At 33.4% G+C, this 22,582-nt stretch overlaps 4 protein-coding genes across 5 annotated transcripts; 2 read left to right on the top strand and 2 right to left on the bottom strand.

The window, feature by feature from the left end:
* Positions 1–1,301: 1,301 nt before the first annotated feature.
* Positions 1,302–9,271, top strand: LOC137823493 (delta-1-pyrroline-5-carboxylate synthase). Of its 2 annotated transcripts, none has more exons than XM_068628661.1 (17): positions 1,302–1,904; positions 2,109–2,270; positions 3,107–3,384; positions 3,833–3,983; positions 4,086–4,250; positions 4,333–4,410; positions 4,611–4,700; positions 5,568–5,654; positions 5,766–5,852; positions 5,933–6,029; positions 6,722–6,825; positions 6,915–6,990; positions 7,960–8,110; positions 8,261–8,329; positions 8,565–8,631; positions 8,716–8,786; positions 9,092–9,271. In XM_068628661.1, exons 1-17 carry the CDS (start codon positions 1,563–1,565, stop codon positions 9,165–9,167), a joined length of 2,151 nt encoding a protein of 716 aa, XP_068484762.1. In that variant the 5' UTR covers positions 1,302–1,562; the 3' UTR covers positions 9,168–9,271. The 2 variants fall into 2 exon arrangements, 1 of the variants encoding a protein (XP_068484762.1); XR_011083135.1 differs by having other exon boundaries at positions 1,307–1,904; positions 7,950–8,110.
* Positions 9,272–9,795: 524 nt separating this feature from the next.
* Positions 9,796–11,018, bottom strand: LOC137823494 (uncharacterized protein At2g39795, mitochondrial-like). The gene is made up of 3 exons (XM_068628662.1): positions 10,702–11,018; positions 10,266–10,603; positions 9,796–10,162 (listed from the first exon to the last, which is right to left on the bottom strand). The coding sequence occupies exons 1-3, from the start codon at positions 10,957–10,959 to the stop codon at positions 10,003–10,005; spliced, it is 756 nt and encodes a 251-aa protein (XP_068484763.1). The 5' UTR covers positions 10,960–11,018; the 3' UTR covers positions 9,796–10,002.
* An 812-nt stretch (positions 11,019–11,830) lies between these two features.
* On the top strand, positions 11,831–15,612 carry LOC137824513 (histone acetyltransferase type B catalytic subunit). Its single transcript, XM_068630179.1, has 10 exons — positions 11,831–11,990; positions 12,083–12,124; positions 12,789–12,898; positions 13,010–13,078; positions 13,201–13,239; positions 13,322–13,398; positions 13,577–13,676; positions 14,227–14,308; positions 14,409–14,569; positions 14,674–15,612. Exons 1-10 carry the CDS (start codon positions 11,912–11,914, stop codon positions 15,337–15,339), a joined length of 1,425 nt encoding a protein of 474 aa, XP_068486280.1. The 5' UTR covers positions 11,831–11,911; the 3' UTR covers positions 15,340–15,612.
* Positions 15,613–17,331: 1,719 nt separating this feature from the next.
* On the bottom strand, positions 17,332–20,892 carry LOC137823916 (mannose-1-phosphate guanylyltransferase 1-like). Its single transcript, XM_068629257.1, has 5 exons — positions 20,355–20,892; positions 19,093–19,224; positions 18,720–18,782; positions 18,382–18,621; positions 17,332–18,283 (listed from the first exon to the last, which is right to left on the bottom strand). The coding sequence occupies exons 2-5, from the start codon at positions 19,201–19,203 to the stop codon at positions 17,612–17,614; spliced, it is 1,086 nt and encodes a 361-aa protein (XP_068485358.1). The 5' UTR covers positions 19,204–19,224; positions 20,355–20,892; the 3' UTR covers positions 17,332–17,611.
* Between the last annotated feature and the right edge of the window lie 1,690 nt (positions 20,893–22,582).

The raw sequence follows: 22,582 nt of genomic DNA on the forward strand, positions 1-22,582 counted from the left end.
TAACATGACATGGTATAGATTTGTTCAAAGTAAAATAAGAATTCATGAAAATATCTTATAAAAGTTTGCCTTGGAAAAACTCTAACACGGTCAAGTTGGACCTAAGTTTGAAGGGAAAATTTGGTCAAAAAATAACATGACCTTCAAAAATATTTTTAGGCTTTTTCTTTATTATAAAATTGTTGATTTGACAATTGGATAGGATTTGAGGATGACAATGTGGGGTGGACCATGCGGGTTAGCCCACCGTCTACTAGCAAAAAGTTTGGAATTGACTCATTAATTCAACCTGTCGACTCGCTTAAGTCTGTCCCGCATAATCCGTAGTCCACACGGGTCATCAGCAGGGCGAGACAGGTTGGTCCGCTGACTCGCATTCATTACGTGGAGTGGACCAATCCAACTTGCATTTTGGGATCAAACGCTGAACAGACCTATGTGGGATGGACCAACCTGTATTACCATTTCTAGATTTGAAACATATTATTTAAGCTAGTTAAACATAATATTTAAGTGTAAAATCTTTATATATTGAATGTTAATTTAAAGTTTATTAGAGAAAAATACATTTCAACTATTAGAGCAAATTAATTGTAGCTTAAACACTTTATCTTTTACAGAATAGTAACACAGTTTTCCTATTAGACACTATTTTTAGCATAATACTTGTCCACTAGATGTACATGGTTGACTCTATTCAAATGTGTTACAATTAACTATTTTTTTTATCCATCTCTTAACATATTTTAGACATCTTTTCCATATATGGGAAAAGAATGTATTATTTTTGGCTAACCATTTTCTAGATAATAGTATAATTAAAAAAAGAAAACTTATATTATAAATTAAGTATGACTATTTTTTAGTTTGTGTCCATAAAACTTATTTAACAATTCATATATATGTATATATATTTTTTAAAATTCTATTGTTAAGGATGCTATTACAAAAAAGTTGAAATAAATTTTTTCTCTAAATGTGAACCATATGAATTTTAATTTTCAATTGATATTCGTATCACATTAATTTATATATTATTCTTATAAAATTATGTATTTTTTATTAGCTAACTATTGTATTTGGAAGTTTTTGGTTCATAAATATATCAATAACAATTATTATTTATAAATATATTAAAACTGACTTTAAGAGTACTTCAAAAGAACATAGTACACAAGAAAGAACGTGTATTCTGTCTTTGTAAAAACAAAACATGAAATATTAAAATTATTTTTTGAAAAAATATTAAAAAATGTGGAAAGTAAAAGAAAAAATATATATATGGATAGTAAAAGAAAAATGGGCGTTTGACAAAGTTCAACCACCTTGCCTTATAAGGTTTAGTAAATGGTCAACGGAAGGGAAATTCTAGCTACAATTTTTTTTTTTCACATAGTAAATGAAAACGATCCTAATTTAAAAAGAATATTTATAATAACCATTTTTTTAATGAAGGATTTACTATGTTGGTGAATGAGAGAAACGTTCTGATTGAGCGCTGATTTTCATTGCATTTTCATTTCGAAGGTCTTCTCCGCTCTTGCTCGTAGCAGTGCTCAGTCATGGAGGGAGCGGTGGATCCTTCTCGAAGCTTCATGAAGGACGTGAAGCGTGTGATCATCAAGGTTGGCACGGCGGTGGTCACTCGCGAAGAAGGAAGGTTAGCGGTTGGAAGATTAGGAGCTTTGTGCGAGCAGATTAAGCAACTCAACTCTCTCGAATACGACATTATACTCGTCTCGTCTGGTGCCGTTGGTATTGGCCGCCAAAGACTCCGTTTCCGTAAATTAATCCACAGCAGCTTTGCCGACCTTCAGAAACCCCAACTCGAACTCGACGGCAAGGCCTGCGCCGCCGTTGGACAGAACAGTCTCATGGCTCTCTACGATACGCTGTTCACTCAGGTAAGTAAATATTTGTAATTACGTTCATCAACGAAGTTTAGATTCAGTTTTGTGGATATTGATTTCAATTTAGAATTACAGTTTTACATTGGCAATATTTTGCATCTTGCAAAACCTTGTGTGTGAGAACCTGAAATTTTGTGCTACATTCATTTTCCTGAACTGGTATGTGAGGTGATTTTAATTTTCATTTCGCGGTTTCAGCTCGATGTGACATCGGCTCAGCTTCTTGTGACGGATAACGATTTTCGAGATAAGGATTTCAGGAAGCAGCTTACTGAGACTGTGGAATCGCTGTTGGCGCTGAAGGTTATTCCGGTGTTCAATGAGAACGATGCTGTCAGTACTAGGAAGGCTCCGTATGAGGTTTGTTGACGGCAATACCTAATTTGTTTGTGGAACCGATGAAAGAGTTTAATTTGTTATTCCTTGGTGGCATGATATGATCGAGGTTGAACCTGGTCCGATTTGGAAAATTTTCTGCTACTTACAGGAAAAGAAAATAAGAAGCTGACTTCGTAAGTTAAAATTGACCTAAACACACTTCAGTTGACTCTTATTTTGAATTCTTCAAAATTTGATTTTAACTTATACATAAACAAATTTTAACATATGAGAGACGATTAATTCATTCTATCCTTTTGGTTTCTTCTCCTATGAGTATTTCTATTGAGTTGTTTATTCAAACAAGACCTTAATGTTGTGTTAGACTTGAATGTTGATTCTGTATCCAAGGTTTATTTCCTGAACATTTAGTTGGAATTATGTTCACTGACTTCTCCCTCTCATTTTATTTGTCACTTTAAAATATAAAAAAGCTTTAATTATTTTTTTTATAATATCATAAAGTAATAATACACTAGTAAATGTAGCTACAATGTGCAGTGTAGTTAATCATGTATGGAATGAGAGTTTTTAGTTAGATAAGATCATTTTATCATGGGAATACGTGTTCTGCATTAATTTTTTAGATTTGTGTATTACATGAGAAGGTGGGAATAACAACTTTTATATAGGAAGTTAAAACTCTTTTTTTCCTTCGACACAACTTTACTTGTTTGTTTGGAGGTCAGAAATTTTACATGTTTCATTTCTGCTTGAAAGTTTAGTTTGGTCTGCTACCTCGAATGATTGCTTTATTCTTTTTATTTCTATCTATCTAGTTAAGTACATTAAGTGTTGTTAGCCCATTTTTTGTGCAGGATTCTTCTGGTATATTTTGGGATAATGATAGTTTATCTGCTTTATTAGCCTTGGAGTTAAAAGCCGATCTCCTTGTTTTGTTGAGTGATGTAGAAGGCCTTTATAGTGGCCCTCCAAGTGACCCACATTCAAAGCTTATTTATACATATAACAAGGAAAAACATCAGAATGAAATTACTTTTGGTGACAAGTCTAGAGTGGGAAGAGGAGGAATGACTGCCAAAGTAAAAGCTGCGGTTCATGCAGCTGAAGCTGGCATTCCTGTTGTTATTACCAGGTGCACTATTACACCATATTGCTAAGAAATATTATTATACTAAATTGCTGAGAAAGATTATTACTTCAAAGATTTTTTTTATCAGTGCCGTTTTCAATTAGAAATAGGTTAGTTATGTCTTTTTGTCAGTGCTGTTTCATTAAACCACAATCAATTTGGAAATGGAAAATTGGTTAAATGTCTTGCACTTGTTTGTTTCGTTACTCCTTATATTTTCAATTTCTTTTCGTTATGTCTTTTTTGTCCACCACATGTTTTGAGTTTGTAAATCTAAATGAAAATGTCTGTACATGCCCACATAGAGAATGAAAAAAACACTTGTCAGATCCCTCCTTTACTTTTTCATTTGTTGTTCTGCCCCAAGAAAACTACGAGATCAAGTGTTATAAGTAAACTTACAAGTTGGTTTGTCCCTGTTTGTTTCTATCAATTTTTTTTCTCCTTACAGTGGTTTTGCAGCTGAGAATATCATTAATGTTCTCCAAGGAAAACGTATAGGAACTCTCTTCCATAAAGATGCACATGAGTGGGCCCAGGTAAAAGAGGTTGATGCACGTGAGATGGCAGTTGCAGCCAGGGAATGTTCCAGAAGGCTCCAGGTATCTTTTGTATCTACACTTTTGTAAAATGTGACAGATCATGGATATTACTGAGATGAGATGTTAGTGAAACAATTCTAATGTTTTAATTTCACTTTGTAGGCCTTATCTTCAGAGGAAAGGAAACAAATTTTACTTAAAATAGCTGATGCCCTGGAAGCAAATGAAAAAATAATTAGGATTGAAAATGAAGCTGATGTTACTACTGCACAAGAAGCAGGATATGAAAAATCCTTGGTGGCTAGGCTAGCTTTAAAACCTGGGAAGGTAAGAAAGTCTTTTCTAGAAGAAATTATCCATATTTTAACAAACTGAAGAATTTATGATGATAAACTATGATAACTGACAGATTGCAAGTCTTGCAAACAACATGCGAGTTATTGCCAATATGGACGATCCAATTGGGCGAGTATTAAAACGAACTGAGGTAATGGGAAGTTGATCTAGAAATGTATATTTTAGATCATGGTATTAATGGCATATTCCAATTTCACACTTTAATATTAGATAAGATAGAATTTTAGTGTGATTGATGCTAGTATGAACAAATTTCTGTTGGACACTTAATTGCACCAAATTTATGATATATTGATATGTAAGGCTTCTGACAGCTACTCTTTTATTCAGATTTCAGATGGGCTAATTTTAGAAAAGACATCATCTCCTTTGGGAGTGCTCCTTATTGTTTTTGAGTCACGCCCTGATGCTCTTGTACAGGTGAAATTAAACATTTTTCATCTTTTATCTTTCTATTTTCACGTTTGGTTTAAACTTCATTAAGTACTTCAGCTTTCCGAAAGGAAAAACAGGCTCTCTCCTTTTAACTTTGTATTCTCTGTTCAGCATTTACATTCATTTGTTATCCTTGTTTACTTCTGCTTAAAGTTATCATCCTCTAAGGTCTTAGGGAAGATCTATTTAGTGGGTACCAACTGAGTGAGTTTTCAAATGAGCTTTATGGTATCATGACTCTGAAAAATTAACTGAGATTCATATGCTCCTTAGCAGTAAAAGTAAGAGTTGAAAGTACCTGCACTCTTCCAGTTGGGGCATGCAATAAAAAAAGTAGAATATTTTAATGCATAGACATGAGATAAGACATACAAACCTTTTGTATTTTTTTTCCACTTTCTTCTATCAGTCATAATATACTTTGTTGGCATGCAATTTTCTATAATCTTGAAAATTGTTGTCCCAATGACTACTGCTTTTTTATTAATCTGTTGAATATATTTTTTGACAGACATATTTTGAATTACTGATGTTGTTTCTCTATGCCAATGTATTGCAACATGGTGGTATGCTGGTGTCTTGTATTTATCATTTCATGTTGTTCCCATAATCATCATATTTTTTACTTCTATTATGTTTTATTTTCTTTTCCTTTTTTTATATTTATGCATAGGTTACTAATTTATTATATATATATATATACATATATTCTTTTTACTTAGTGATTATTGATCTGTTATTGGATTAATGTTATGGTATGAATGAGCTTTTGGAGCTTAAAGCAGTTATGTTATCTTTGTATTATATATGCTGTTTATTTACATTAGTGGTAGTTTCTTATCATCTGTACAGATAGCTTCACTGGCAATCCGAAGTGGGAATGGGCTTCTCTTGAAAGGTGGCAAAGAAGCTAAGCGATCAAATGCAATTTTGCACAAAGTCTGGTTCCAAATAAATTAATCTCTGAACTGTTTCCTGTTTAAATTTGATTTGTTCACAGTCGCCATTAATAAAATATTTATAGGGTGATACTGTATGCCTGAGATGCAGGTAATTATTGAAGCCATACCAGATAATGTTGGTGGAAAACTTATAGGACTTGTGACCTCAAGGGAAGAAATACCTGAGCTACTTAAGGTGAATTAATTAGTGAAGCTTGATTTCATTTTATAAACTTATTCCCCTTAAGCATTGGCACCTTCCTATTTAATTTTCAGCTGGATGACGTAATTGATCTGGTAATTCCAAGAGGCAGCAACAAACTTGTTTCTCAGATCAAGAGTTCAACTAAAATTCCTGTTTTAGGTCATGCTGGTAAGACCATTATGCTAATGTTTAAACATAGCCTTAGTTGAACTTTATTCTCTTCAATTTGGACAGTATGTGATTTTTTGGTCCCTCAAGTTTTTTCAAGTCAATTAAGTCCTTTATTTTTCAAATTAAACTAATTTAGTCCCGCTGCTAATTTCTTTTCTACCTAAGACTATCAAATTCGTCTTTTCTACTTAATCTTCTCTAATTAAATTGTTTTAAAACATCTTCTACTCAAAACTCAATATTCAAAGCAAAACAAATTTCACATAGTCCTTTAAATTATCTTACTTTTTTAGAGGCTTAATTGCACTTTTAGTCCCCCAGTTACAATACCAGGACTTGGAGGAGCAACACTACAATAAAGCCTTTCTTTTTTATAAATTTATGACTTTAAAAAACATTATTCCCTACCTAAAATCCATCATAAATTTCCAAATGTTGGGAAATAAAATAATAATTTGAGTTTTAGATGAAAATATTTGACATAAGGAAATTTTGCTTAATTTAAAAATAGAATGTAATTGGTTTGAACAAAATCTGAGAGATTAAAACCGTACACATCCCAAACTTAATAATGGGCCAAAAGTGTAGTTAAGCTATGAATATAATGTATAAGCGGTGCTTGTGATGGTATGGTCCGTATGATTATGTTTCATTGTTTGGACTAACAAGCTGTGCTGTTACTAAACCAGACGGAATTTGCCATGTCTATGTTGATAAGTCTGCTAATGTGGAGATGGCAAGGCGGATTGTACTGGATGCAAAAGTTGATTATCCGGCAGCCTGCAATGCCATGGTAAACTAAATGTACTAATGAGTCTACAAGATTGGTAAAGCTAGCATTATCGGCTTGACATAACTTCTCGTTTTCAATTTCAACTTCAGGAAACACTTCTTATCCACAAGGATTTGATAGAGAAAGGTTGGCTCAATGATATCATTCTTGCCCTTCGAACTGAAGGTATGATTTCTAGCCACCATTCCTCTTATTCTGACGTTTTTCAATTACATATAGTGTATAATACTTAGCAAAAGTGAATTTTGTAAAATGGATAATTAGGAACTCTGTAGTATGTTTTCTTGAAATGCTATCAATAATCCTCTAACACTAGTTGAAATTTATTAGGACTACTTCTTGTTTCAAGAGTTTTACTTAATAATTTCATGATTTTTAATAAATGTCAACCAAGTGTATTTGAAAGAATGTGATAGAGTATATTGCTGGCACTTCTGTTTCTTGAATTCTCTTTAGCATGTTCTGGTGAGAAGATACACATCACTGCAACTTGATCTTCATGGTGCTAATGCACTTCCAGTAATGCTAGGTTGGTTTACATTATGGGACAGTTCCTGGATCCAAGTTATTGTGCACAAGTTCTAGGATGAAAATTATAAAGAGAAAACATTTAAACATCTACTGTTTTTAATGGTTTTGAGTTTGTCTACATATTTTCTAACCTGTGAATATTTCTAAAATGAGCATTCCAGTTTAACGCAGGTTTTCATGTTTCAAAAATATCTATTTCTAAAATGGCATTCCTGTTTAACAAGCTTTGTTGTTTCAAAAAGATCTTGGTGACATTGAATTGTAAATGTTGATTAAGAATTAATATATAAACTGTTTTTTTCAGCAAAAATAATATAGAAACTGTGTTAACTAATTTTTGCTTTTTTCAATTAAAAAATATTCTAGCAATTAAAATCATCTTTTAGGCAATTTAGAAATGAAAGGCAGCTCCGAGGTTTAGTCAGTTGTCCTTTTATGGACTCCAGTTTTACATCCTTACTAGACTGTTGAGTTATTTATTGCCATCGTTTTTAACATTTAAAAAGTTATGTAATTGGGAGTCGATTTAGGTACAAACTATACCGATTTTAAGGTGTTATCTCTATGGATTTTGGAATGACTAAATTATGTAGATTTGTGCAGGCGTTGTATTATATGGAGGACCTGTGGCAAGTTCTCTGTTAAATATTCCACAAGCACATTCATTCCATCATGAGTACAGTTCCCTGGCTTGCACCGTTGAAATTGTGGATGACGTATATGCAGCTATTGATCATATAAATCTACATGGAAGGCACGTCATTGGTTTCTGCTTGATAGACAACATGTTGAAATATATTTTTGCTTTCATTTGTATTCGCTGTTCTCCATTTCAGTTGACATCTATAATAGTGTAGCGAGCTTAGGTGGCAGAGTATCTTATCTTCACTTTCTTTTATGGCAGTGCACATACTGATTCCATCGTTGCTGAAGATAACGAAGTAGCTAATGTGTTTCTACGCCAAGTAGACAGGTAACTTTTGAAATATCTTGCTTTTTTTATTTAATGGTAATAAATTCAAGGAAATAAAATAAAAGATGTCTCAATTCTTTATTTTGCGGCTTCTTATTATCGTATATGATTTGACAAAGTTGCTCATTTGTAAATATTAAACAAACATTTTCTTTAAACAATTCACTTCTTTCCAAGATATCAACACATAGGTGCAGTGGCATTTATGTAAATATTGTTCGTCTTGTGTTGGCAGTGCTGCTGTTTTTCACAATGCAAGCACCAGATACAGTGATGGGGCACGATTTGGACTAGGCGCAGAGGTAAAATTTATTGTTTTGCATTTTATAATCAATCTTTTCATTATGGTTGTTGATTTAATATGTAATTCCCTTTTTGTTGAATAGGTTGGAATTAGTACGAGCAGGATTCATGCTCGAGGTCCAGTAGGAGTTGAGGGATTGTTAACAACAAGATGGTACGAGCTGATGGTCAATTTATGCTGATAAAATTACTACGGTTAAATTTTTCAGTAATTCATTACTTGTCACCGATAGTGTACTCTGCATCTTAAATATGAATATCTTGCTACAACACAATCACGGAAAGTAGCCAAATTATGATGGCACCTGCATGTTTTAAATGGAATATATTTACAATACGTTCTAAGCCATGCATGATTTATATCTTGAATTTCATAACAATCATTTTATAATAAACCCCCAAATTGTATGTGGTGTTTCCCGTATTTTACTTACTGTCTTTTGCCTTCTGCATATGCAGGATACTAAAAGGAACGGGACATGTTGTAGATGGTGATAGAGGGGTTGTCTACACCCACAAAGACCTTGCAACTTAATTTTAATGGTGCTTTGATTCCTTTTGTAGCCTTTTAATTTATTTATTTTCACAGTAGAGAACGGTATTGGTACCATTAAATAAAACTGGGTAATTTATAGCGTTTGCTTCTTCTTCGTCAAGAATTTTTACTGTCAACAATTATGGCTCGTTTTGGCAGATAAAAAAGAACCACCTTCACATGCGCTAGGATGCAAGTCCTGCAATGCAATCCATTTATTGCTCCGTTTAACGATAATTGAATGATTGCAATTTCAATTTAAGTTAATTTTTAGATGTACGATGCTGTAATTTGTTTAAAGTCTGGTTCATATGCAAACCGTCAGTCCATAATGATCTTAAAAGTAATAATTTATTACGCACTTTACCGATTTGGACTTAACTATCAGAAAACCCTTGTGTATACGGATGAAAGCCTCATGCTAACTCGTTAATAAAAGCAAAAGGATTCAGGAATATTTATAACTGCAATTATTTTTAAAACAAATGTATCAGTTTTTTAACAAGTTGAGAAGACAGCGCGATTTACTCAATCGAAAATAAGAAAGGTTGAAAAACACTCAAGGCAAAAATTTCCTCCATCAAAATTATTGCATCTAATAATTAACAAAACACTGCTAGAATTTAAGTTATTGTGTCTAAATCAAATTAGCCAACACTTCCATTACCTTCAATAGCCAATAGGAGCAGCACTACAGCTAAACCACAAAGATAAAATCTCTGGGTATTGTTTCCTTCAAATGTATAATAAGCAAATTATAACACAAAATTTCAGCCACGACCATACTTTCATCAAATTAAACAACTGCACTAAGCACATAAAGAGATGTGAAGGCTCATGCTTGAACGAAGCTCTTGAGCTTATTCAGCCACACCAAGTACTCTTTACTGTCCTTGTTGATCATATACTCATGCAAGAAATTGGTTGTGCTGGGTTTGATTCCTCTGATTTCTAAATACCTGTGGAAAGACTTCTGCAGATTCTCATCCAAGTCCCTGCGGAAGACAATAAAACACAACAAGTTCAATCATACAAGACCTTACCACAATAAAAAACAGAAAGTAATTTTTTCAAAGAGTTGCAGAGAGAAGGACGTACTGGAAGTCTGGTCCCTCGTAGGCAATTTGATCCTCTGTAAGATCAGGATTCTTAACAGACAAGCTGTCAATAATAATCTCATCAGGGTAACCCACACAGTTAAACTCTAGATAGGGTCCACCCTTCTTGTAAACACTGATCGAAAGTGGAATGCTAGACTGAGAAGCTCTTTCACTCTCATTATCGTCATCCTCGTTATTTCCTTCCCCAGTGACCAAATCAGGCATGTGAACCTCTACCTTAATTTCCTCCTCTTGGTACGTTCTCTCAAGCGTTATGGTCTGTTGTCCAGGACTGTCAACTATCTTAAAAGGAAAATTACTGGGAACCCCTTCCACCTATCAACCAATTCAACTTTCAGTACATAAACATTCTCAAGGATAAAACAACCATACTTTTAATCATTGTATGAATAGGAAAAAATGAAGAGACTCACTTCGTTGTGATCATCAGTTTCCTGGGCACATTCGATTTCGGATTCGATGACTCGGAGAAGGTTCTCATCGGAGGTTGGCTTCTTCTGGGCAGCTACAGAAGAGAAGTGAAACTTGGGAACAAACGAATCCTTCTGATGGTTGATGGCAGTGAAAATTAAGGTGCGGTGACCCAGATGGTTATTCTTCGTCAATTGACCTGCGACAGCAAGAGCCCTCACAAAAGAACCCGACTTCCGAAGAATTGAGTTGAACGCCATTTCCAAACACGCAAGGGTTTTGCTAGGGTTTTAGAACGACTGAGGATTGTAAAAATTTTCCAAACATTTTAAAGTTATATAGCATGAGCAATTTCGTTACCCAACTGTGAATCTGGGCCCATTTTTGCTGGTTAAGCCCAATAAAAGAACCCGGAATTCGTCCCATTTAGATTTAGTGTGTATTAGTTTTCATGTTTGAACTAGTTAAACTTGAATCTCAACCAAGATAAGTAGCTTCATAGATATTTTTAATATTGTTTTTTTAATTAAAATTAGCTTAATTTTAGTAATTTATCTTACCTTTTATTCGAACTTTTACGGTAATTATTTAAATGAAACGTCAATCGTAGTTGAAAGACAACATAAAAAAACATAATCTTGGAGATGTTTTTAGGTTGACTCCAAACATGTGGGAGAAAATGCGAGTTCAACTTGAAACTCTTGGGAGTTATGTAGCACAGATATTGACATGACACAGAGACAAACATAAAGATACGTATAATTTATAAAATGTAGAACTCAGACATGGAGATACTTAGTACTTCTAAAATGTAGAACTGTGCTAGAATTGTCAGACACATTATTTAAGAGAAATATCAAAGTCTCCCAAATCTATTTTTTCTTGAAAATGTTATTTTTGTGCTTTCCTTTCAAACTAAACCAAGCTCTATAGCAATCCTTTCTCATCTTCAAATTAAGGATTGTTTATGAAGATTGTCACTTTAAATAAAGATGTCACTATTATTCTTCAAGTGCCTTTCCCAATAAGGGATACCAAGAATTTGCCCAAATGTGTATTTGGGCCTACAGTTACGAGTTCGGCCCAGTAAGGGGTGCCGGGAATTTGCGCTATTTAAAAGCCCTCGATTATCGGTGTAATTTGATTTCCCGCTCTGAAAACCCTAACTACCTCTGAGACTGAGAGTTGAACTGGGAAGAGAAGCAGGAGCAAATGGGGCAGAAACAGCAAGCGAGTTCTGACGTCGAGAATGAAGTGAAGAAACGACGACGTGTTGGTTTCTCAGGCATAGGTGAGTTTCACTTATTTTGTACTTCTTTTTGTGTTGAATTCTTCAATTCTTGGTGCTGCGACGTATATGAATATTTTGGTCGCGTTTTGTAGATGATGGAGTTGAGGCCAAAGATTGCATCACAATCTACCTAGGTATGCTTAAAATATGCGATAATTTTGTCATCTTGCCCTGTGGTTCTTGATTTAGATGGTTACAGTGTAACTTGAGTATGGGATGGTCGGAGGTGGTTTCTCTGAAAATGGGTTGCTGACCTTATAATTTTGCTAATTTTGACTTTATTTACTCTTTTTTTTATTTATTTTTCCCTTTCTTTTGTGGTCTTCTGTATCCCTTATATGGGGTTTATGAGATCAGAGTGGTGTAGTTGGTCAGTATTGTAGGTAACCAGATTAGCTTGAATGTTCTGTTTGATTATAATTTATATTTATATATGTGAAAATATTATTTCTTGTTTGTGTCCTGTGAAACTAAAAGTTATTTGATTTATTGGATTCTGTTCTGTAGACACTTCTTAAAAGTAGTTCGTAGTTTGGATCGTGCCGATGAGCAGGATTTGTTTTGCTGTAGAAGCCAGTATGAGATGACTCTTCTCCTGGCAATAAGCTCTTTTGAGCTTAGTCTGCTAAGGACTTGAACTTGCTAATTAATTTCTGCCCAAGTTCATTTAGGGGGTCTTTAGTACTATTTAGTTTGCTCATTTCTCCGAGTTGCTTGTCAGTATGATGTAATTTTGCAGTTGCTGTGTATATATACTTTAATTTTAATATTTATTTAATGTTTGCTACTATTGTATAGTTTCAAGCAAGGAAGAATTTGATGCTCCAGAGAGTTTTGTCATTCATCCTGTTGATTTGAATAGCTTTTTCAACGATGATGGAAAAATTTATGGCTACGTGGGTTTGAAGGTTGGATTCATTTTTAACAACAGGAAAATCTTTTATTAGAAATAGTTGTATTTGAATGTTTTATGGAGTACGATGTCTTATTTTTTCAGCTGTTTTGAATTTGTTTTACAGATTACCATCTGGATTAGCAGCATATCTTTTTATGCTTATGCTGATATTGCATTCCAAAGTTCATCTGATGTAAGTTCTGAATTTTTTTACAATTTTGACTAAAGGAAAAAATTATATGTATGTTCAGATTTTTCTTTTGTCATTCATCAAGCATTATGACTGACCTTTTTTAATTTGTTCAATTTTTCAAGCAAGGCAAAGGTATCACTGATCTAAAATCTGCTCTTCAGGTATGCATCAATATCACCTGGGTGGCCATTAACACCTTGTACTCTGTCATAACATTGCCACTTGGTTTATTATATTGTGTAGACAATTTTTGCTGAGACTCTTGTTGATAGCAAGGATGAATTCCTTCAAAAATTTATGGTGGACAACGATTTTGTTAGGTATGGAATCTTTATTATACTGCACTTGTTAGGTATTGAATCTTTATTATACTGCACATTCAGAACAAAAGCAGCACACTTCCATGCGCAGTTTTTTTTGTCCTTAGTAATGTTACTTGAAAACTGATTTGTAAAATTGTAGGATTGTGTTGTGGGTGACTTTTTAATTGATTTGCAGAGCAAACATCTCAGAGGGAGAAGCTTTGAAGCACAAGGCTTTCAAGGGGAACATTTGTGATTCTAATCAGCATACAGATTCATCTACTTCAAATGTCGAGGTTTTAATTTACATTTAGGCTCAATCATTGCTCCTTCGTCAAGAGTTGGTTGTATGATTATCTGAAAACATGTTTTACCAAATTTCTAACAGTCTTATGAAGTCTCAAGTAAATTCTGTTTCACTGCATTTAAGGAGTGGAATATGTAATGACTTGCTCTCTTCTGTATTTATGTTAATGTGTTATGATGCTGAATTGCTGATGGTTGTTTATAACGCTATTCTTCTGGAAAACCTGCATGTCTGATCAATTAAATTTTCTCACTTTTTCCTGGCATAAATAGATTAGGATAAAAAGATTCTCGAAAAGTGAACTATACATGCCCACCTCTTTGTGATTTTTATTGGTAATTTTTACTAAATCTTCAGCTGTAAATTTAGTTGGTTCTTTTGTGAATGTTCATCAGAGAAGTCACGTGTCGCACTTGTCTGTGGCGTTTACATTTTCTGGTCAGCCAGTGGCCTAATGCGTTTTGTATGTGACACTTGATATGCATATTTTAGGGGCATTTTGTGAATATGAATGTCATTTTTATGTGTAACTTGGTCAGGTTGTCCGTTTGGTGGCAGGCAAGATGGCTACTGGACAACTTTACAGTCATCTAATACCCCTCACACTACTACTTGTTGATGGTAATTTTCACGTATTATACTACTTTATATTCCCTAATTACAAAATCTTTAGATTACCCGTTGCTGTAGCTGATATTTTTTTACCTTGTGTGCCATATAGGTAGCAGTCCTATCGATGTTACTGATTCACAGTGGGAGCTGTATCTTGTATGTCAGAAGAAAACTGATCAGCAGGGAGAGATCCAATGTAGGGTGATTGGTTTTACTGCTCTTTATCGATTTTATCACTATCCTGATGATTCCAGATTGCGACTAAGTCAGGTTTGCAATAATACACTCAAAATCAGTTATAACTAGCATGCTCTGAAAATTCTCTCAAATGCTTCTTTTTGCTACCTTTTGACGGGAACTGCTGCTGATGGCAGATACTGGTACTACCTCCTTACCAGCACAAGGGTTATGGTCGATTCCTTCTAGAGGTGCTTTATGATGTTGCGATATCTGAAAATGTTTTTGATTTCACCGTAGAAGAGCCACTAGATCACTTCCAACATGTCCGCACTTGTGTTGATATCCTTCGCCTTCGTCGTTTTGACCCAATTCAGAATATAGTTACTAGAGCTGTTTCACTTCTAAAGCAAGGAAAGTTATCAAAGAAAACAAATTGTCCTCGACTTTTGCCTCCACCCAGTGCTGTGGAGGATGTAAGGAAAAATCTGAAAATTAACAAGCAGCAGTTTCTCCAGTGTTGGGAGGTTTTGATCTACATTGCCATTAATCCTGCTGACAAGAACGCGGAGAACTTTATTAGTATTATTTCCAACCGTATCAAGTATGATATCTTAGGGAAAGATTCTGGGACCTCTGGGAAGCAACTTTTTGATGTACCAAGTGATGTTGATCAGGACATGTCATTTGTCATGTTCAGGTCAGAGGCCAATGAAGCTAGTAATACTGTGCAAATGGATGACAATCAGGCTAATCAGGAGGAGCAACTCCAGAAGTTAGTTCAGGAAAGGTTGAAACAAATTCAGTTGGTTGCTGCAAAGGTGACCCATCATCTTGGGAACACAGGTGTGGCTGTTGATTAAATTTGTGCTTCTCAAGATACCATGGGATGACAAGGTCATGCGATGTCTCTATAAGAATGTGTGATTGGTTTTACTGTGGACCAACTATAGTTTGTATTTCTGGACAATCACTCGGTAAGTATTTGGGTTCCTTCTTGTAGGCTTTATTTTAAGATTCTCTTATTATATAGGTTGTGAAGGACCAGTGATCTATTGACCTGTAATTACTGAGTTACTTAGATTAACCACAGCAAAGTCGATTGATTGACATTCAGTGGAGATTGCCCACTTGTACGCATGTCTTGCTCCTACTTTTGCCATTGCAAATTATCTTCATCGCTGAAAATCGTGAGCCTAATTTTATGAGACAAGAGTAGAGGTCGCTAAAGTAGGTCCTGATTTTATAGTCTTTCCTCGGTTTAATTCTTAATTCATCATGTCGGCCGTTCTGAGATTCCTAAAAATATTATTTGGTTTCAGTATGATGTTTGGCTCCAATTTTTATTATTAAAAAAGCAGTAGAAAATTCAAATGTTTTAAAAATAAAAAGAAGTCAACCAGCGGTCAACTCTTTTAAAATAAAAAATAACTGTTTGTCTCCATTCAGTCTCTTATAAATAAATAAGGTAAGTATTTTTAAGTTTTTACTTAGTCTATTAATAGTGTTTTGAATGAATGTCTCAACTTTTTCCCCTTTAAGAGGATTTAAAAGCTAGGCTTAACCGTAAACAAGTTTGGTTTGATGATTTATATGATTAAGAAACATTCTAATTGAAAATTTGTTTGAGAAAATAAATTCGTATAAATTATACATAAAGTATTATACGTGAGTGTATACACAGTATAAAAGAAGTATGGGGCCAAAAGTAATTTTATTATAGAAAGGATCTAATAATACATGATTAAGTGCTGACTCTGATGGGTGTCAAGAAAATTGTTTGGTTTGTCCAGATTATCCATGTAATTGCGGATCTGGATTTGTTAATGTCTTTAAGCTACCCATTAATTAAACACTATTATTGACTTGAAAGATTTATGAATAGAAATAAATTCACTACCAACCAAAGCGTCACACTCAATTATTTTATCTTCTGCTCTTTCTGTCACTTTCGTTTTTTTCTAAAGCAACGCCTCATAATATTTTTAAAAAGTTTTTGTGGAAAGAGAAAATTTTCATTTGTCGTGCATACGAAAAATCGATACAATAATGAAATCGTGCTCCACTTCTATCCACCATGTTGAAAATGTTGTAATATAGACAAACGTAAAAGCGACGCCTTACAGCCAAACGTTTCATGTTATGTGACATAACATGAGAGGCATTTATCCATAAATTTAGTGTTTCATTAGAGGCATTTATCCATAAATTTAGTGTGCGCAAACGTACCACTACCACATGGAAAAAATAATTGTGTATAACTCTTTTAGTAGGAAAAAAAAGGTTTAAATAAGTTTATTTTCGAATATTGACTCGAATTCAAATCTCAAATAATGTAGTAAATTTCTTTATAAAAAGAATCAAGTTTTATATTCCTTCACTCCTGAAATTTTTTTTTATCCAAATTAAAATGATCTGAAAGGAGACACGACTTATTTTTTTTTTTTATGCATGAATAATTGTCCCTCACCAGGTTACCCAAGTATATTTAATGCATTGTACGTACTTGGGTAGTGAAAACGAGAATATGTATATTGAAATATATATTTAAAAGTAACAGTATTGAGAAATTAAATTTGAAAATAAAATAGTACTGTCACATTTCTCCTATTTGCAAAGATATTTGGCAGTGATTTTGTTGTATTATGGTCCCTCCATCACATGGTTGTGCCAGTAGTAGATATAGGCCTCACTCAGTGGTTGGACCCATAATATATAAATTATTTTTATATCAACTCATTATGAAGTCTAGCTGTTCATGATAATATGACCTATCAACTAACCTAGTTGCCTTGTCAATAGATATGTAGATCACAATAAGTCCTTGGTTTCGTGTTAGTGAGAGTTGCAATGGGTGAAGAAACAACTAACTCCATAATTTATTTCTATACACAATCAAAATACACAACTTTTGCACAGTCCAAACATACGCCCTTTACAAAGATTCTCACATTTTTAACCAATGAAAGGGCGTCAATCGTTCTAATCCAAAAACTGATTTGTAGGAAAAAGAAGAAAAGGATGAAGTACAAAGGAAAACAAATTAAACAAGCAAACATATTTCAGACTGAACAATTTGCTACCTCATATTATCACATACTACCAATTTGAACATCATTGACCTCACTCACTCACTCACATGACAATCTCTGGCTTCAGAATATTTGATTTGATCTCCTTGTGGGGTAAAACCACACCACCATTGCTGTAAATTTCATCACATACATGGACATCTTCTCCCAGGATGGTCATATTATCCACTCGAGACCATTGACCAACAGTGGAATGCCACCCAATAATACTGCTGGATACACAAGCATGCTTCTTAACCCTCACTCCTCGCATTATTGTGCAGCTTTTGAGTCTAACACCTTGCTCAATAATGCAGCCAGGACCAATAGCAACATCAGGTCCAATGAGACATCCCTCACCAATTTTGGCTGTCTCATCCACAATGACATTCCCCACAATTTGAGACCCACTGGCCAACTTAGAAGATGACTTCTTCCTCAATGAGTCCAGGTAAAGCCTCAGGCCAGAAATATAGTCCCTCGGCTGTCCAATGTCCATCCAGAATCCTGGCAGTACCATTGCAAATAGCTTTTTCTCAGCAGCAATCTTTGGAAACACCTCTTTCTCGATAGAAGTGGGCCTCAGTTCAATTCGATTCAAAACAGAGGGGTTCAGCAGGTAAATTCCAGCATTGATTTTGTTGCCAACAAACAATTTCGGTTTCTCAACAAATTTGTCAACCTGTCCTGTGCTATCTTCCATCACAACCACACCATATTTTGATGGCTCGTCCACCTGCACAAGTAGATGAAAAAATGACGTTGGATTCTCCAATTTGAAATGTACAGTTTCACATGTCAAAAATGAGATTTATTTTTTGTCAAATTACTTACCTTTGTTACCATTATGGAAGCCTCTCCTCCGTGGCCTTTATGGAATTCAATCATTTCTTTAAGTGGATACTCACTGATAACATCACTGTTGAGAACAAAAAAGGGCTCCCCAGAGTCATCTATCAGCTTATCCCTAGCAAGAGCCAGGGGACCTGCTGTTCCTAGTGGTTCAGTTTCTTGAGAACACGTGATCTTGATGCCAAGCTTTGTTTCAAAATCCTTCAAAAAATTCAACATAACCTGCAGTAGGAAGTATTACACCAAAGTAAAATGAATAAACTTTAGCCACATTTTAAGCATTGACAAAAACAATGTTGAAAGGGGAGGCATTTTTTTACCTCTGGTTGGTAATTGATGGCTAGCACCACCTCAGTAACTCCAATGGCCTTAAGGGCCTCTATCTGAAAAACAAGCCAAATTAAAAAAATCAGTGGAATACTCAATTTTATTATCATATCAAGGAAATCGACATAAAGGATACATGCAATACATACTAATGCTGTATCTATACACGCACAAAAACTTGGCTCTTTTTATAATATATCTAGGATAAATCAGATTTTTTTCTTATAAATTTATAGATCTCTATTACATAGAAGGGAGGGTATCAAATGTTGCAGGAAAAAGGGATATTACAAAAAAGTAAATCCCTAATTCATTCCTATTAACAAAAGATGCAAACCTTCTAAAACAGGCTTAAAACAGCTTTACCTGATGCAGAATCATAGGCTTGTTAGCAAAATCAACAAGAGGCTTAGGGAAACTGAGTGTTAGTGGCCTCAACCTTGTTCCAAATCCCCCAACCAGAATCAATGCCTTCATTTTGATGTGCCCTTTACTTTCCTGTAAATTTATAAATTAAAAACAGATCAAAATAAGCAAAAAGAAAATGCGATCTAAAATATGAGCAGATAAATTCAACTGTTTCCTGTAAGTATCAATGCCAGGAAGGAAAGAAGAGCCAGCAAAGAACACCTAAATGTACAACTGGAAAATAAGTAAAAAAGTAAGCCGGAGCTGACAAGCAATCTATTGAGTGTGACATGTATTCATTTATGTGTCACTACGCGAAGCATAAGCAAGAACTTGGAAGTAAAAAACACACAATGTTTTAGCCATACATGAAAAACAACCACAAAAGACAGCTCAAGTTTTCAATTAGAATGATAAAATAGTCGAAGTCCGATACTAGCTTCTCCACAAATGGCATCAAATACAACTAGAATCACAGTGTATGGTAAAATATTTGGTAATCTATGTGCAGTTAAACTATGCGGCTGTTTCCTTCTTTCAAAGGGAGAAATTTCCATTCATAATTTTTATTAAAAAAGACAAATCCACTAGAGAATCCTTGAAGTGAAAACATTGCATTAATTCAGCACACGAGAACCAAATAAACCCCAGATAAGGAAAGTAGGTTGGCTAGCTACAACCCACATGGGCTACTCTGTCAATAACATTTAACACCAAATATAAATGAAACAAAAGAAAGAAGTTAAAACTGGTGACACGAATGAAACAAGCGATGCAATGAGGTTACATGATTTGGACAGAAAACAAGTAGCATCACATGACATACAGTTGCTACTGAGTAGTTTATCCAAGGTCTTTGCAGAGGAAAACCCCTGGCTCGTCCAAACCAGTGTGAATTTCATATTACATATAATTCAATACCTCTGTATCAGCTTCAGTCAGAAATTTCACAAATCCACGAAAATTCAAGTAAAATTGCCGAATAGACAAATCAATTAAACACAAAGCAAAAGAAAAAAGAAAAAACTACAGAGAGAACAGGGACTTCCGCAACACACAGCAGCACCAGATCTGAGTAGCACACTGAAACATCTAACGGAAATCAAAAGCAGAGCAAAAGAAACATGAACGTGGCCATTAAACAATCGCAATTCGGAAACAACATGCATTGAAGGATTAGAACAGAAGAAACGGCAATGGTATGGCTGAATGAGAAATACCTTTAGATCGGCGAGAATGAAAAAGCGAGCTGAGTTTACTCCAACCCGGACTGAGTCAACGAGGCGAGTCGGAATCCACAACTAGAATGAATGAATCCAAGAAGAACAATCCCCAAATCCTTCTCCTCCATCTCCCTCCTTATATAACACCCTCACGCGCCAACCGTAAATTATAACTACTCTATCTTATTTCTCACTTTTTTTATTTTATTTATCGCAAACCAATCATTATCATAAAATAATTACCATAAAAACCAACAAATTTATCATTCCCACCCCTGTTACAAGATTAAAAAAGATAATTAAATATAATTTTTATTACTCAAAGCTGTTAAAAATTAAAAAAAAAAGATTAAACATAGGATCAAATTTCCACGTAATTATAACAGACTTTAATTAATAAAATAAAATAAAAGTTATCCTATGGGCGTTTTCATGGGTGTCGGTGGCTTGCTACGTTGTTTCGGAATTTGTCCACTTTTTTCTGAATCTTCTTCTGTTGTTGCAATTGCAAGCTGTTACTTCTTTATTATTTTGTCTCTGTAGTTTACATGCTACCAAAGTTTGTGCCTTCTTCACCCTTTTGTTCTTTTCTAAATGTACCATCTCATGAAATTTCCTTTCTTTTTTCACTGTTTTTTTTTTTCATCTAAAAAACAAATTAAATGTAAAAAATTTAGTTAGAATATTATCTTATCATAAGATTAATTTTATGACGTCATAATTCACAAATATCCCCTTAAATATTATTTGTTCTATTTGAAACACTGTCTTTAACATTAATTAACCACCGTGTAATTAATCAGTATTATTGATTATTATACTTTTGATACAAGAGTAATGGTCGTTGGTAACTGTCATTATAGTATTGATTAACCGATTAATTAACCATAATGAAATAATTGCTCAACGCAACAAAATAAATTCACTATTGGCATATTCCTGATAGATACTCTGTATCTCTTTTTGTTTGTTTTTTCTCTTGAAAAAATACATCGATATATACAAAATCAGTTTTTTTTTTTCTTTCTTTGTAAAACATGTTTAAATTACCACAATTAATAAATAATATTATTTAAAAACAATTATTCTCACTCTTTTTTAGTTAAATGTCGTATTTTAGTACACAAGATAAAAAAAATAAGAGTGGGAGCAAGTCTTCAAATGTTCTTGTTTGATAAATTTTTTTTTTGTTACTCTTTCCCATCTCAATAAATAAATAGTTTTATTTATTTAATTATTCTTTTCTTGTACTTTATATTCTTCTACTCAATATATATTTTTGTTTTCAGAAAATGTTAATTATAAATTAAATTTGTACATGTACCAACCCTTTCAAATAAAATATTTTGACATGGATATGTGAATTAATTATAGTGATGTAAGAACTATAACGTTGGGGACTGTGTGACAATGTGAAAAAACATAATTTATTTAAATTGCTTTGTGTTATTTTAATTTTTCTTAAACTTTGAGTCAAATTCTCGAAAGGGATAATTAATTTACACGCAAATGGCCTAACTGAACGTGTTGAATTTTGAATTTCCTTTGACATTACAACAAGTCTTAGATCTGGTCAGGCAATTTCAGAGCATTGATTATTAATACTCCATTTGCAAATTTAACATAAATTTTTAAAAATAATTGAACCTGACATTATGAAAGAGAAAATTAATATAAAATGGTTTATAGAAAAACGAAGAATAAATTGTAATTTGTAATATTTAAAAAATTTGAAAATTGTTAAACAAAGAAATATCTAGATTTGTGGCAGATAAGCTAACATGGAATATGTTCTTGTTAAAAGTTTAAATGATCTAAAATTATATTAAGATTTTTTTTAAAGATAAATTTTATAGGTTCTAGTTTTTATTAATCTTCTTAATCTTAGCTAATATTATTTAATTTTTAAATTTATTATTTTTTTAACTGATTTTAATTTATTTTTATCAAGATTTTAGGTGGTTTTATTGAAAATAATAAATCATATAACTAAACTTAAATAAGTTAAATTTTTTATTGTTGTTATATCTTATTAACAAGAAATATAATTTATCTAAAGAGCTTATTAATTATTAATATAGGGATCCAATTAAATTATCTAAAATCTTAGAAAAAAATGTCTTTTTGTGCTATTTGAAGTTAGTTGAAAAAAAATTAAAAATTAAATGATATTAATTAAATTTTAGAAAATAATTAATAACTAATTAGAATTTATAAATACATCA

Source organism: Phaseolus vulgaris, chromosome 8, assembly GCF_000499845.2.
Source record: "Phaseolus vulgaris cultivar G19833 chromosome 8, P. vulgaris v2.0, whole genome shotgun sequence".
NCBI lineage: Eukaryota > Viridiplantae > Streptophyta > Magnoliopsida > Fabales > Fabaceae > Phaseolus > Phaseolus vulgaris.

Excerpts from the sequence above, each read along its gene's own strand:
- LOC137824513 (XM_068630179.1), top strand. The coding sequence starts at position 11,912 with ATGGGGCAGAAACAGCAAGCGAGTTCTGACGTCGAGAATGAAGTGAAG. Across the intron at positions 11,991-12,082 it reads TGTTGGTTTCTCAGGCATAG|ATGATGGAGTTGAGGCCAAA; the intron begins GTGAGTTTCACT and ends CGCGTTTTGTAG. Across the intron at positions 13,240-13,321 it reads ATCTAAAATCTGCTCTTCAG|ACAATTTTTGCTGAGACTCT; the intron begins GTATGCATCAAT and ends TATATTGTGTAG.
- LOC137823916 (XM_068629257.1), bottom strand. The coding sequence starts at position 19,203 with ATGAAGGCATTGATTCTGGTTGGGGGATTTGGAACAAGGTTGAGGCCA. Across the intron at positions 18,783-19,092 it reads AGCCTATGATTCTGCATCAG|ATAGAGGCCCTTAAGGCCAT; the intron begins GTAAAGCTGTTT and ends CTTGTTTTTCAG. Across the intron at positions 18,284-18,381 it reads CTTCCATAATGGTAACAAAG|GTGGACGAGCCATCAAAATA; the intron begins GTAAGTAATTTG and ends CTACTTGTGCAG.
- LOC137823493 (XM_068628661.1), top strand. The coding sequence starts at position 1,563 with ATGGAGGGAGCGGTGGATCCTTCTCGAAGCTTCATGAAGGACGTGAAG. Across the intron at positions 5,853-5,932 it reads AAATACCTGAGCTACTTAAG|CTGGATGACGTAATTGATCT; the intron begins GTGAATTAATTA and ends TTTAATTTTCAG. Across the intron at positions 6,030-6,721 it reads TCCTGTTTTAGGTCATGCTG|ACGGAATTTGCCATGTCTAT; the intron begins GTAAGACCATTA and ends TTACTAAACCAG.
- LOC137823494 (XM_068628662.1), bottom strand. The coding sequence starts at position 10,959 with ATGGCGTTCAACTCAATTCTTCGGAAGTCGGGTTCTTTTGTGAGGGCT. Across the intron at positions 10,604-10,701 it reads AAACTGATGATCACAACGAA|GTGGAAGGGGTTCCCAGTAA; the intron begins GTGAGTCTCTTC and ends ATTGGTTGATAG. Across the intron at positions 10,163-10,265 it reads TACGAGGGACCAGACTTCCA|GGACTTGGATGAGAATCTGC; the intron begins GTACGTCCTTCT and ends TGTCTTCCGCAG.